The sequence below is a fragment of the Pinus tabuliformis genome, chromosome 4_2 (genome assembly GCF_031772625.1).
Source record: "Pinus tabuliformis cultivar Carrire ecotype Pingquan chromosome 4_2, CPIR1, whole genome shotgun sequence".
In the NCBI taxonomy this organism is placed as follows: domain Eukaryota; kingdom Viridiplantae; phylum Streptophyta; class Pinopsida; order Pinales; family Pinaceae; genus Pinus; species Pinus tabuliformis.
Genome location: NC_142304.1, coordinates 648594068 through 648610021, shown reverse-complemented (window position 1 = coordinate 648610021; position 15954 = coordinate 648594068). Strand labels below are relative to the sequence as shown.

General features: G+C 39.3%; 1 protein-coding gene across 1 annotated transcript; it reads left to right on the top strand.

Moving 5' to 3' along the window:
• Window positions 1-8384: 8384 nt before the first annotated feature.
• Window positions 8385-9098, top strand: LOC149171048 (uncharacterized). The gene is made up of 2 exons (XM_089425821.1): window positions 8385-8466; window positions 8647-9098. Exons 1-2 carry the CDS (start codon window positions 8385-8387, stop codon window positions 9096-9098), a joined length of 534 nt encoding a protein of 177 aa, XP_089281947.1.
• The last annotated feature ends 6856 nt before the right edge of the window (window positions 9099-15954 follow it).

Below are 15954 nucleotides of genomic sequence, written 5' to 3'. Positions count from 1 at the left end.
GATATATATAACGATGTATATTAATGCTGAGATTTTATGCTGAGATTTAATGCTGAGATATATATAATATATGCTGAGATTTAATGCTGAGATATAGGCCTGCGGATATATATATTAATGCTGAGATATATATACCTACGTGTGCTATTGACCTGCGCAGTGATATATATTGAGACCACAGTGATGAGCGCCCTTCTTTACAGTGATTTTCATATGAGCGCCTTTGTTTAATATATGTAAGCAGTGACATATATATATGCGCCCTCTTTTTGTTCAGCAGTGATATATGTAAGCAGTCATATATGTGAGCGCTATTTTTTTTGAGATATTGATATATGGAAAAGCAGTGAGCGCCCTTATTTTTTTTTTTTTTTTGTTAAACAATAATACAGTCATATATGTGAGCAGTCTTTGAGCAGTGAACAGTGTATTGAGCGCCCTTTGATTTTTGAACAATGATATATATATGTGAGCAGTGATATATATAATGCATAAGGCAATCATATAAGGATATTTTTACAGACGTTTTTGGCAGAGATATTTTTTTTTCAGAAGGATTTTGTTTACAGAAGTTTTTGGCAGAGATATTTTGTTACAGTATGCATTCAAGAGAAAGAAGAAGATACTTCAGAGGCAGGGGGGGCAGACACCCTCAAGAAGAAAAGGCAGACTTACATTGCATTCGCTGCAAACAAAAAGGATCTCATGATGCTTCTACATGCAAGCTACCATGGGAAAAGATTGAGCAGAGAAGAAATCAGCAGAAAGGTAAAACTGATGACTCAGACAAAGGTAAAGCACTTGAATCCGCTCACTATATTGAGGCACAATGTAACATTGGAGTAAATGAAGATCTGTTTAATGCTTCACTTACTTCTTCAAAAAATGACTGGTTGCTTGATTCAGGAGCAACCTGTCATATGACTCATAGGAAAGATTTTTTTGAAGATTTCACTGATAATGTTGATGGAGCAGTATACTTTGCAGATCAGTCAAAAATCAAGCCATCAGGGCTTGGCACAATCAGGCTTAAACTGCCTGGTCTTCCAGACTTTCTTCTGGATCATGTTCTATATCTCCCACAGCTGAAGAGAAACTTGCTGTCCCTGGTCCACATCCGCCAGCAAGGTCACTCCATTCACATGTTTGATGGCAAGCTTGAGGTAAGAAAGGCATCTGACCACTCACTTGTCATGAGGGGTATAGAAGAAGAAAGACTTCTTAAACTGCAAGGAACCTCTGCTCATGCACAGCATTTTTCATATATTTCTCATCATGATGAAGGTACACTTCCATCAAGTTTATTATGGCATGCTAGATTTGGACATCTAAACTATGATAGTCTCCGCTTGTTGAAGAAAAATGGTGTTGCTGGTTTGCCTACAATTCCTAGAAAACATAAACAATGTGATGCTTGCATTCTAGGAAAGCATAGCAAACAGTCTTTTCATGATTCACATTCAAGAGCACATAGGAAGCTTGAACTTATTCATTCAGATTTATGTGGTCCAATGCCTGTTCCTTCTGCAAATGGAAATAAGTATATCATGACATTTATTGATGATTACACCAGAATGTGTTGGGTTTATTTTTTGAAGAACAAATCTGATGCTTTTCAAACATTCAAGAATTTTCATAAATGGATTGAAAATGATGCACAATCTCATATTGGGTCTATTCGCACTGATAATGGAAAAGAATATACATCAAATGAATTTGAACACTATCTTCGCCAACATGGGATTAAACATCAAACAACTGTGCCTTATAATCCTCAACAGAATGGTGTAGCTGAAAGAATGAACAGAACAATTTTGAATATGGTACGATCCATGCTTTTCTTCAAAAATGTAAAGACAATGTTTTGGGCTGATGCTGTTCTATGTGCTGCATATATAAAGAATAGATGTCCATCTAGTGCTATAAGAAACAAGACTCCTTATGAATTGTGGTATGGACATGTTCCTTCGGTAAAACATCTCAGGATTTTTGGTTCCACCTGTTATGCTTTAATACCAAAGGTACATAGAAACAAACTTGGTGCTAGAAGTCGTAAGTGTATCTTCCTGGGGTATTCAAACACATCTAAAGCATACCGCCTTTATGATGAAGTAAATAAAAAGTTTGTTTTATCTAGAGATGTCATTTTTCCTGAATCATCCAAATCTGACAGTGTTGTTGAGCGGCAACTTGATCGCTTGGATAGATTCACAAAACCAAAATCATTTCAAGAGTTTGATAATCAGATTCCACATCTTGAAGGGGGGATTCCTATACTAGATCAACATGTGGAATCTTCTTCTGAAGAACAATCTCCCCTGCATGACACTCCAACAACGGATGATGCTTTAAGTGATGTAATTGATAGAATTGGGAGACTCAATCTTGATTCAGACCCAACTCCATCAACAGAACAGCCTGGACCATCTCAGAAAGGTCCCCCAAAGTGGCTGACAAAGACACTTGAAAGTGTTCATCCTGATGAAATTGGAAAAACAGGAACCAAAAATTCAAACCGACAAGATGGAGGTGATGTAGATAACTCTAATTCACCTGTTGATATGGATGTTACTTATGATTGTGAATTGAACTTGTCTACAGATTTTGAACCAACTTCCTTCAAAGAAGCTGCTTCTCATGATGAATGGAAAGAAGCGATGCAGAAGGAGTATGATGCCCTCATAAAGAATGGCACTTGGAAGCTGGTTGATCCTCCATTTGGAACCAAACCAATTGGCTGCAAGTGGGTCTACAAGAACAAGTACAAAGCTGATGGCTCACTTGACAAGCACAAAGCTAGGCTTGTGGCAAAAGGTTTTGCACAGAAGGAAGGGGTCGATTATGAGGAAACTTTTGCTCCCACAGCAAAATGGGCCACCATCCGGACACTCTTTGCACTAGCTGCTCAGAAAGGTTGGAAAGTCCATCAAATGGATGTAAAAACTGCATTCTTGAATGGAGATCTAAAAGAGAATGTTTTTATGTCCCAGCCTGAAGGATTTGCTGTGAAAGGACATGAACACAAAGTATGCAAACTTGTGAAGTCCTTGTATGGCCTCAAACAAGCACCACGAGCCTGGTATGAAAAACTAACTGAGCATCTTCTGAAACTCAACTTCAATCATTTTGATCTTGATGATGCAACTTTATTTGTCAAGAAAGTTGGCAAAACAGTTGTATATCTTGTGGTATATGTAGATGATCTTTTAATGACAGGGAACAATGAAAGCTATATTGCATCCATAAAGAAAGAATTAGGAAAATTTTTTGAAATGACTGATTTGGGCTATGTTCATTACTATCTTGGCATTGAAGTAACCCAACACCCAAAGTCCATATTTCTTTCTCAAAAGAAATACATTGGAGATTTGTTATACAGATTTGGCATGACAGAGTGCAATCCCCTTTCTACTCCAATGGAACAAAACTTGAAGCTCACATCTATTGAAGGAAAGGAATTTGAGGATGCAACTAAGTATAGACAGCTTGTAGGAAGTCTCATCTACCTCACTACTACCAGACCAGACATTTCATTTGCTGTTGGAATCCTCTCCAGGTTTATGCAAAGGCCTTGTGAGGGACATTGGTCTGCTGCAAAAAGAGTCCTAAGGTACTTGAAGGGAACTCAAGACCTTGGAATCAAGTATACACAGGTGGACGACTTCAACTTGATTGGATACTCTGATTCAGACTTCGATGGAGACAAAGAAACTGGGGTATCTACTTCAGGATATGCTATGAGTCTTGGATCAGGAGCTATCTCCTGGAGATCACGCAAACAATCAGTACCAGCAGATTCCACAACAGAAGCAGAATACGTGGCAGCAGCTGAAGCAACGAAAGAAATTGTGTGGCTCAGGAAAATTCTTGAAGATTTGCAAGTAAAACAAATACAATCAACTCCACTCATGATTGATAACACATCTGCAATAAAGTTGGCCAAGAACCCAAAGTTCCATGATCGTACTAAGCACATCAATACTAAATATCATCTGATCCGACATCATGTTGAGGCCAAAACAATCCATCTCCGTCATTGTTCCACAAACGAGCAAATTGCAGACATCTTCACCAAAGCGCTTGGAAGAGAAAAGCTTGAAAGATTCAGAATGATGCTTGGACTCACCAACATCCCTTCAGATTAAGGGGGGGAATGTTGACACCTAATCCGAAACGGATGAGGTGAAGCCGGACAGTCATCTAGAAGATGAACTGATCCGTTTTGTATTTGTATAAATAAAGTACTAGCTAATGAATAAATCAATCAGTGTTTTCTCTCGTTCAATGAGGAGTTACCCTGGCCTGACAACCACCAGTGTGGGGAGTGGGTGTAATGTTGGCAAGCTGATTTTCCATGGTGATTAGTTGGAGTTCTTTGTCAGATTCAGAGCCCTCTGATCCATGTGTTCTTTTGATGCCGCTGATTTCCATTTGTGGCTCCCGTTGCAGATCCAAAATGTGAGTCTCTGTATGTGTAGCTGGAGCGTTCTCCTCCTGAGTAAATGTCTGTGTCATAGGAGTATCGGGTTTTGTCTGATGCTCTGTAGGCTCCACGTGTGTGTCTTCTTCTTCCACTGGTTCAGTGTGCTGCCAGCCTTTGGGCTTTTTTTGTTGATTCTTTGTTCTCCTGGTGTCCTTCCGAGCAAAAGGGCAGTCATATTGAAGGTGCCCTGTTTGCATACATCCCCTGCACCGGAACGCTGTGTTCTCATAGTCGAGCTGTTGTATCCATTGAGTGTTATTGAAGTTCAACGTGATGTGGTCAGGGAGCCCTTGACTCAGGTCCACTTCAACACATATTCTGGCAAAAGTAAATATTCCCCTGATAACTCTGTCTTCATCTGTTTTTAGGAATTTCCCTAGGGAATCCCCAATGGCAGCTAATACTTTGTGATGCCAAAAGTGTAGGGGGAGACCATGTAGCCTCACCCATACAGGCATCGTTGAAACCTTCATTGTATTAGCGTCGAAATCAGCAAACCAAGGGGTAAGGAAGAGGCCAGCACTGCCCCAGAACCAAGGCCCCTGATTGATAATGCTGTCTCGTTCTTGTTCTGAGTTAAATCTGACCATGAAGTAACCTTTGGGACAAAGGTATATTTCACAGCTTGATGTCCATGTTGTGTAGATCCATTGGTGCAAGGCATCTGATTTGGGCCAGAAGCCATTAAATCTGCAAATAACTGCGCATTTACATAAATCAGAATGCAAACTAGTTACCTCTGGCATAGCGACTTGTAGCGTTGGTGATTCTGGCCTTTGTTCAACAATGTAGGGTCCAGGGGCCTCTGATGGTGGTGCTTCTTTATTTTTCATTTTTTCTTTTCCTTTCACAGCATCCCGAAAGGAACCTGTATTTTTAGAGTTGCTTCCAGTGCTCCCACCACGCAGTCTGAGGTTTAAGATAATGGTTGAATCTTTAGTAATGCTGTATTGCTGGAGAGTTTGTTTGTCCTGCAAACTGTATCCTGCATATATAAGATTTTGGTGTTGTGCTGGGGTTCCAAGATATCCCTGGATTTCCTTTTTTAAACCCTGAATGCTCATTCTCTGACTGATCCGCATGCAGAGGTGTTTGCCCTCTGTTGATTTGATGAAGATCTGGACCAGATCGGCCTCCATACTGAGTGGATCGGTCTTGTGGTGTTCTCGTTTTGCTGGATCAAGCCAATCTGGAGGAAATGGCAGCATATTTTGATTAACCCTCAGCTCCGCGGCCATTTCCAGCCCGTTCTCAGCGCCCTTAACTTTTTGCCCGAGTATAACAGGTTATATTTGTAGATCTGGGCAATGACGAGCTATTTCGTCCTCTACATATTTGGTTTTACTCTGAGTCCGATGCCCCCAAGCTTGGACTTCGCATAAAACCTGTGTGGGCTGCCAGGAAACGAGAGATCGTGCCCATAGCTTTCCGAAAGGGGATCTAGGGGAGGACTGCCGACTCTTATTACCTTCAGCGCAGGCAATACTTCCTGGCCATGGCGTATTCCTCACCGGGGAGATCATAACTACCCATCTTTTGGCTCCAAGTCTGGCATCAGTCCTCTCAGATCGTAGACCACCACTTCCACCGGATGGGTGCAGAGGATACGGCAACCACAGCACCTTCCACCATGCGCAGACCTCTCTGCTTTGTCAGACTGGTTCATCCTTCCCAGCAGTGAAATCGGAAGAGGAACATAACGATGGGTCGAAATTTGAGATCCCAGTAACCAGACGCCGAGCAGATCCGGGGCCTGGTTGTTCTCTGGGGCCGAGGGCGGCATATCTTTATGAAACCCTAGGTGCTGTTCGAAGACCTGCCATTGCTCACGATAACTCTTTAATATACTTAGTTACTAAGTAATTTATGTTTTTTATTTAGTTGGTTACTAAATCAGTAATTTAATAAATAACGTGGAAAGATAGGTATGAGACTTGGGTCAGTTTTCTTCCATTGCTTTCATAATCTGACTATTTTGTTAATGGCTCTAACCTCTAACATCATATTGAATTAGTAGCCCTTATTTTTTCAAGTCTTTTTTCTGTCTTGCTTTGTGAAAATGTACGAGAAATTGTTTTTTTAAGTTAATTTTTGTTTGATCTTATGAAAATTGCATATTTGGATATCTAACGCATATGGAGTAAAGTGTACTGTTAAATTTTTTAAACATCCATTTCATAATACAAATCTATAATCAAAATAAAAATATCTGAAATTTTATAAACCAATGGTAAGCATTTAATCCCTGCTCACATTTCAACGTTTTACTTTGTCGGATACGGAGTAAAATGAATTGTTTACTTTTCTCTACATCCATTGAATATTCAGAATTTAAAACCAAAATAAAAATGTCTGAAATTTTATAAACCAACTATAAGCATTTAATCCCTGCTCACATTTCAACGTTTTTTTTTGTCTAGTTGTTGAAAATAATTAATATTATATTGTATTAATGGAGAAATGGTTACATGGTTGTAACATAACTCTTTAAGTTAGGATTAGTTCCTATGTTGTAGGATTTTGTTCTCACCTCCCTATTTTGTTCTGATGTATTTATTGAATCATCTTTTCTTAATTGAATCAAAGAGCGTATGCTCCAGTTTGTGCAGCCTCCAAGTGCAGCTTTCTCACCTGTGAGTTGCTGGTTAATTCAATTCATTTATTTTCTTTCCAGTTTTCTAACATGGTATTGGAGCTCAGATATGGTGAGCCTGATTTACCTATAGAGACTTATTGGATACATTAGAGACTTAGTGGCTATAGAGCCTTCCTGGTTACATAGCCTTCATGGCTACAGTGCCCCATTGGAAACATAGGAGCCTTAGTTCTCATAGTTTCAGAGTCTAGGTGGTTAGAAGTGACACACCTTAATCACATGAGAATTTTGATTTCTCACAGGTCTCAGCGTATCTCTAGCTGAGAAAAAGGTGATCATCACATTTTTTGGTGTAACAGAAGTGATGATCATCGTGGATTTTGGGGTTGAACCCACGATGATTAACCTTTCCTTAAAAAAAATTTGATCATCGCGCCCAAAAATCGCAGTTTTTCATAGTGAAGGAGCATTGATTTGTTTTTATGGTTTTGTGCATGAGATCTTGCTAGATTGGTGGTGGATCTGAGTTGCAGACACAGAGATCGTGGTAGATTGGTGGCAGATCTGTGATTGATTCAAAGGTTCTGGTATGTGTTGAGATTATTTTTTTTACTATAGCTTGTAATTGTTCACTTGGTTAGAATCGACTGAAGATCAGGGGATCTGGAATCTGATCAGTCAAAAATGAACAATTTCACAGAAGCTTATCTCAACGAGACTAAAAAAATCGATGGGACCAATTATACCAATTGGAAATTCAAGCTACAGACATTGCTTGAGGGATCGAGCGCATGGTCGATCATCAATAGCGATGAGTAGAAGCCGACCATTTCGGTAGGTGGTACGACAACACTAATACAGGATTGGGATAAAAGGGAGAATAAGGTGAAAGTATTATTGAAGATGTCTGTTAAAGACAACATTATCCCACATATCAGAGACTATAAATCATCCAGTGAGATATGGACTACACTCAAGAACCTTTACTAGACATAGAACACCAATCACATCTTGTCACTCAAAGGCAAGTTGTTTTCCATGAGGATGGAGGAGAATGAATCTGTTGTTGGATTCATTGCATGGGTCAAGGACCTGAAGGACAGATTGGGTGACATCGGGGAGAAGGTGTCTAATTCCGATCTTGTCACAATTACATTGAACAGGATGACAGATGAATACTAGATGTTCATCACGAGCTTGTATGTAAGGGATAAAGCCCCTGCATTTGAAGAGCTAATAGGAATCCTGATACAGGAAGAAGAGTGGCAATAGAATTTGAGACCACAAAGTGTCGATCTTGCTCTAATGGCGAAGAAGAAACCATACAAAGTGAAACAACCACAGGAACAGAAAGGCAATGGAATTTTTCAGAAGAGACCATTTAGAGGTATGTCTCCAAGTAATAGTGGTAACAAATATGACAATAATTTTTTTTACTCTGGGAAAACCGGTCATTTAGTTAAGTTTTGTTTTAAGAAACATACAGATGAGGCTAGAAATAAATAGAGAAAGCACACAAGGCACTTTGCCAATGAAGGTCACAGTCATGATCTTCGATTATTTGTAGTTGATTATGCTCTTTCATCTCTTGAGGAGGATGAGACTGAAACATGGTTCATAGATTCAGGTGTGTCATCACATATGACAGGTAATAGAGATTGGTTCGAGAATTTTGAAGAAACTACTTATGGAGCTAAAATTTATCTAGGTGATGATAGAGGTTATCATATTAATGGGTACATTGATATTCCAGTGATGTTGCTTGATGGTAATATTAGATATATTAAAACTGTGATGTATGTACGCAGGATCGAGAAGAAATTGATATTTGTTTCAATGATGGCTAATCAAGACCTGCAAGTCGAATTATTCAGAACCTACTGTGTCATAAAGGATAGCAAGAAGGAACCAGTTGCATTAGGAGTGCATGTGGGAGGTCTTTATAAGTTAAATTTTAAGAGCATGCGACACGAAGATCTGGCTTCAACAGGATTGACAGCTGAGAATATTTGGCATTAAAGATTCGGTCATCTTAACCTACAAGGTCTCATGTTGCTACAAAGAAAATGTATGGTTGATGGACTTCCTTCTTTTCAGAATGTTCATTTAGATTGTGATGGATGTGCATTAGGGAAAATGCATAGGGAAGAGTTTCCTTTGAATGCTGATAGGAAGAAAAGAGATATTCTGGAGCTTGTGCATACAGATATATGCGGACCTATGCAGACTAAGTTGCTAGGTGGTGCATATTATTTTCTACTCTTTACTAATGATTGCACTAGATTCTCCTAGGTATACTTTATTAGAAAAAAGAGCCAGACATTTCAATGCTTTAAAGAATTTAAGAATATGGTGGAGAAGCAGACAGGGAAATTCATTAAGATTCTCCGCTCTGATCAAGGGGGAGAATACAAGTTGGGAGAGTTCATGAAATTTTGCAGGAATCATGGGATTATTCAACAGTTCACAATACCTCACACTCCACGACAGAATGGACTTGTTGAACAAAAGAATAGAACCCTTGTGGAGTGTGCAAAAAGTATGCTTCAAGGTAAGGGTTTATCCAATGGTTTTTGGGCTGAAGCCATCAACACTGTAGTATACTTGAAAAATAGGAGTCCAACTAAATGTCTCAACTTTAAAACTCCTTTTGAAGCATTTTATGGATATAAGCATGCAGTGAATCATTTAAAGGTTTTTAGGTCAAAATCCTTTACCCATATTACCAAGGATTATGGGAAGAAGTTAGACCCTAAGGACATGAAATGCATATTTTTCAGATATTGGACTGAGTTTAAAGATTATAAGTTGTTTAATCCTTTGACTCGTAAAGTTTTTTTCAATCGAGATGTGTTATTTCATGAGCATGCTAAGGAAGGAAATAAGGAGAACAGTCTTGAAGAGTGGCACATTCCACTGTTGATTGAAGAAAGCAGTGAGGAAAATCAGCAACAACAACAACAGAAAGAGGAAGATGCAGGTGATGTAATCAATAATTCAAGCACATTAAGGTATGAAGCAAAAAATTTGATGAGAGTCCCTTACTGAGAAGATCAGGTAGGAAGACTCAACTACCAAACAAATTGAAAAACTATGCTTTAATGTCAAACATTTTAAATGTTATAGATCCCACAAATTAAAAAGAAGGTAGTCAATCGCATGAGTGGAGGGCCGCAATGAATGAAGAATTTGAATCTATTATTAGAAATAATACTTGGGAACTAGTTGAATCTTCGGAAGGAAAAATACCCATAGGTTGCAAGTGGCTTTACAAACCTAAATTTAATGCAGATGGGAGTACAAAAAAGTTTAAAGCTAGACTAGTAGCAAAGGGTTATTCACAGAAAGAGGGAATTGACTATGAAGAAACCTTTGCTCCTGTAGCCAAACTGAATACTATTAGAATGTTAATTGTTGTAGCTAAAAAACATTAGTGGAAGCTACACCAGTTAGATGTTAAGTCTGCATTTTTAAATGGTGATTTAAAGGAAGAGGTTTATTTAATGTAGCTTGAAGGGTTTGTTAAAAAAGTGTAGGAACATTTAGTTTGTAGATTGAAAAAGGCCATTTATGATTTAAAACAGGTACCCAGGTCTTGGTACGAGAAGATTGATTCATTTCTCTTACAACATGGTTTTCATAGGAGTAAGTTTGATTGAAATCTATATACCATGTATGATGAACAGGGGCATATAATTTTGATTTCCTTATATGTGGATGACATGATTATAACAGGTAATGCAGATGCATTAATCAAAGAAATCAAATTGCAGATGTCACAGGTTTTTGAAATGAAAGACCTCGGAAGTTTACACTATTGTCTAGGTCTGGAAGTGTGGAGATACTTTGGGAAAACTTTCCTTACTCAATGCAAGTATGTCAAAGGGTTTCTCAAAAAGTTTAGAATGGAACAGTGTAGGAGAACATCAGTACCTTTGCAGCAGATCCTAAAATTGTGCAAAGATGATGGCTCTAAGGAGGTGGATGCTACTTTGTACAAGCAGTTAGTTGGTAGTCTGATATATATGTCTAAAACTAGACCAGGCTTAGCATACTTTGTTAGTGTATTGAGCTAGCTCATGTCTAAACCTCTTAAAAGTCATTGGGTAGAAGAAAAAGGTGTACTGATGTATCTTCATGGTACTTGTGATTATGGTATTTTATACATTGATACATCTGATGTTACTTTAGCAGGTTTTTCAGACTCTAATTTGGCAGGTAACCTAGATGATCGACGATCGACGATCTATCATGGGTTATGCATTTGGTGTTGGATCTGGGGTCATAGCATGGAGCAATAGAAACAAGAGCATTGTGTCTTTATCTTTAACTGAAGTCGAGTACCAAGCAGTATGTGCAATGACATGTGAAGCTATCTGGCTGAGGATGCTTCTCCATGATGCAGGAGAAGAGCAGAAAGAAGCGATCATCATCAAACGTGACAACCAGAGTTCCATTAAGCTCGAGAACAACCTCCTGTTTCATAAGAACATGAAACACAAAGATACTGAGTTTCACTTTGTTAGAGAAAAGGTCGAGTCAAAAGAAATTTTTATTGAATACTATAAAACATGTGACAATGTGGATGATATTTTTAAAAAGCCTCTTGGGAAAGTGAAGTTTGAATTGCTTAGGGGGATGTGAGGACTTTAGGATAATCCTTTCTCCATTAAGGGAGAGAGTTGAAAATAATTAATATTATATTGTCTTAATAGAGGAATGGTTACATGGTTGTAACCTTCTCCATTAAGGGGGAGAGTTGAAACTAATTGATATTGTATTGTATTAATGGAGAAATGGTTACATGGTTGTAACTTAACTCCTTAAGTTAGGGTTAGTTCCTAGGTTGTAGGATTTTGTTCTCACCTCCCTGTTATGTTTTGATGTATTTATTGAATCATCTTTGATTAATTGAATCAGGGAGTGTACACTCGAGTTTGTGTGGTGAGCGGTGAGATGCTGATTAATTCAATTCATTAATTTTCTTTCCAATTTTCTAACAAGTTTTGTCGAACTACATTTAGTGTTCTATAAGAATTCAATAGATATAAAGTGTCTCTTTGTTTGATTTTTGGAGTTGATTTCTCTTCATTCTTAAAAATGTTCAACAAATTTTAGCAAATCTTTGTTAAAACGAGTAGAATATAATTTTAGATTTTATTAAATTTTAATAATACTAATTTAATATTTTATACCTATTTCAATTACATAATCTAATAGGTTTCTTTTTACATATTCTTAAGTTTTCATTATACTTAATTTAACAGAATACTTCATTTCAACTTTATTAGATTTTATAATAATAATTTAATATTTTATACTTACTCGAATTAGATCGTAGTCGAATATGTTGCTTTTTATCCATTCTTAAGTTTTCATTATACTCCATCATTCCAGTTGAATTTATGTTATGGGATTTACCACTTTATATAGGGAGTTGTGCTTCATAGCAGCTAATTGGCTAACTTTGTCATTTCACAATAGTTTACAGTTAAAAGCAGCTCTGTTTTGGGTCCCATTTTCATTTTATTGGATTTATCAAGAGGGTTCAGGGAATATGGAGACATGTTTACCATTTTTCCAGCTTTATTTCACCATCAGCCGTACCACCGACATTAACTATTCCTAGGGTCTTTTTAGGATTTGAAATTGAGTAGGTGGTTGAAAGATGTGTCTCATATTTTCTCGTGTTGACTTTGTATTCGAGATTTGTATGTAACTAGTTTCTTGGATTTAGTTATATTTAGTGTAATCATTATCACACTGCATAATAGTAGTTTAGTATTTTATGAGTGTTGTATGAGGAAAATTATATTGTGTAAAATTTAAGTATAATAAAAAGTAAAAAAATTAACTATATATATAGTTATGTTGATATTGGATATTTTGAAATGTCTATTTTGTCAATAGGTCCCGATGTTGGAGGTCTTGCTTGTGCTTATTTGTGTTGCTCTTTTGATTCGATAATTAATAGCAGTTGTAATTATGTAATGCATTAAATTATTTACAAATATTTTCTCGTTAATGGTACTTTTCTCGTTTCTTATTTATGTTTCGAATAGAGAGTATTGCAAAGGGCAAAGTGAACATCACTGTTATGGAGCCATATTCCTAAGGTAACCCACAGTTGTTTTAGTTGTTACTGTAAGGACCTCCGGTTGCGGGCACGTTCGGGCATCAGGCGAAGTCACCGTTCACGGGTGCACGGGCGGGCGCGGGCGCACGGCGGGCGGGTCTGCATGACGGGCGGGCAAGGCTGCACGGCGGGCGGGTCTGCACGACGGGCGGGCAAGGCTGCACGGCGGGCGGGTCTCCACGACGGGTGGGCGAAGCTGCACGGCGGGCGGGCGAGGCTGCACGGCGGGCGGGTGAGCGCACACGGGAAAGCGACGTTTCGGTGAACAGAAATGCGACGAAACCAGCAACACATAAAACGACTAAGTATTGGAGAGAGAATTTATATGCGATGGATTAAGGAAGTAAAAGCCGACTTGTAAGAGGATGACATGTGGGCATGTATGCACATTTGTGGGGTCGGCCATGGGGCTGCACACCCCCTTATGGCATACGTAGGTTGCATATAAATATAAGAGAGCATAAGCTCATTTGAACCATCGAACTTCACTCACTCTCTCATACGCATAGGGGTAAAAACCTGCGCAAGTTTAGAGGAGGATACGCATACCTCATGCGTAGTCCAAGCTAGGTGCGAGGTGGAAGTATCTTGTGGTTTGAGGTGTGAAGGTGGAAGTTGTGTGCGGTTTTATGCAGGATTTGGTGAGGAGGTCGAGTGGCTCGGGTGAGCACTCCTTCTTATGCAAAGGTGCATAAAATGTTGTAAAAGGGTTGTTCTATGCCTATTGTAAAATTATTCTAAGTGTTGGCTTGAAGTTTGTCAAGCACACTTGTATTGTAAAATTGAAGAAGCTGTTATATATATTGTTGGGCAGACTTTACCGGGAGTTGCCCCTCCCTTTATACTTGTGTATTGTTCTCGGTTTATTGTACATGGTTAATGATTGGGAATGTTCTTTGTTAAAGTATAAAGGATAACACTTTATTCGGTTATAAGAACACAAGTTAAGTATGTTCATGTTGGAATAGGCGTAGCCCATAAACGTTAGTATTGTTAAAAAGAAAGCGTTCGGTGGTGCCGCACCTCGCTACAAGCGGTTGGAAGATCACCGCAGGTGTAGGGGCGTGACAGTTGGTATCAGAGCTCGGTCGGAGCTGGTGAGCAAAGGTTGCTCATGACATGGCAGATATGGAACTCAAGGAACTTGATGATCTTCAAGAGCTCTTTGATGAAAGAGCCCGGTTGAAAGCCGAAATCAAGCAAGTTGAGGAAGAGATAAAGAAGAAGCTTCTTGGTAAGAAGGTTGTTGTAATTGAGCAGGAGGAGCTCGACTACATTGACAGGTTGGGAACTCACTACCGAGACCAAGAGAGCATTCGGGAGCTAAGTTCCATGAACTTGGTCAATGGACACTTGGTTGGTGCACTTGAGCAGAACAAGGTGGAAGGAAAGCTTGAAGCGGGTCAAGCTAGACCGGAACCAAGTTCCCTAGAAGAGCCAAGCAAGGAGGTGAAGTACCTTAAGAGGAATGTCAAGAAGGAACATGAGCCTATTGACACTTCTGAGGCCGAATTCTTGAAGAAGGTTGCTGAGGTGAGACACAAGACAAAGCCAACAGAAGGAGGTGATTCCTTGAAGCCAAGTTTTGTGCAGGTAACCGTGAAAGGGAAGAAGTTTGCAGCTTTGGTTGATACGGGAGCTACTCATAGCTTCTTGAGTAGGAAAGCAGCAAAGTCCTTTGGGAAGAAGACAAAGATGGAAAAGGAATGGAGTGCTTTCAAAACTGTCAACTCTACCATTAAAACAGTTGATGGTGTATTGAAGGACACACAGGTGAAAGTAGGACCGTGGTTCGGGAAGTTGGACTTGAGAGTTGTAGACATGGATGATCATTCTATGGTGTTGGGGCTGGACTTCATGGAGCTAGCACAAGCCATGCCAATGGAGGACCGGGACATTCTCTTGATCACAGCTGAAGGAAAAACCACGATGGTGCCTATGAATAGGAGGAGTTGCTTGGGTTATAGACCAAGGATGAATTCTATGATCTTGTATCCCAAAGATCCTAATGTGAAGCATGAGGATGTGGAGCAAAGAGGACTTGGGAGTATTGTGCAAACAAAGGAAAAGAAGTTGGAGGACTTCATAGCAAAGGCTGGGAAGAAGAATGGAGGAAGTGAGAAGAAGGTCTCACGAACTTGGAGACACTTGATGGGGGCATCTTCTACTAAGGATCTTCACAATGGAGTTGCAAATGAAGAAAGCCCGAGTGCTACTTCAAAGGCAGTGGTTGATGAAGGTTATGAGGGTAGAGATTCTGCCGGGATAATGGACTTTTGCAGGTATGCCATGGGCATATATGATTTCCAGCTGACAAAGAACAAGCTAGGTGAGCTTGGATGTACATGTGAGGAGATTGAGGCTGTGCACAGATACTTGAGGACACAACATCAATCCGATACATGGGTGGATGAGAGTCAGGGAGGGAACTTCCTGGCTTTCCTCTCTCGATGAACAACCTTGGAAGAATGTTGGTGTGGAGGCCTTGGTAGGGAGGAACCACACCAACTCTATAAGGGGCCTTGAGAGAAGGCTTCCTTGTGATGATGATGAGATGGTTGAGTGACCGAGTTCACTAAACCGAAGTTTGAAGACATGGAGCATGTTGCTAGACTTGTTTTTGAGCCATCGACAAAAAGAGTTCACTTCTAGAATATAAAGCCCGATCAACTCTGAAAATGGTTCCTAGATTATACAACTCATCCTCTTGAGTGCATTCCTTCACCACAAAGAAGCATT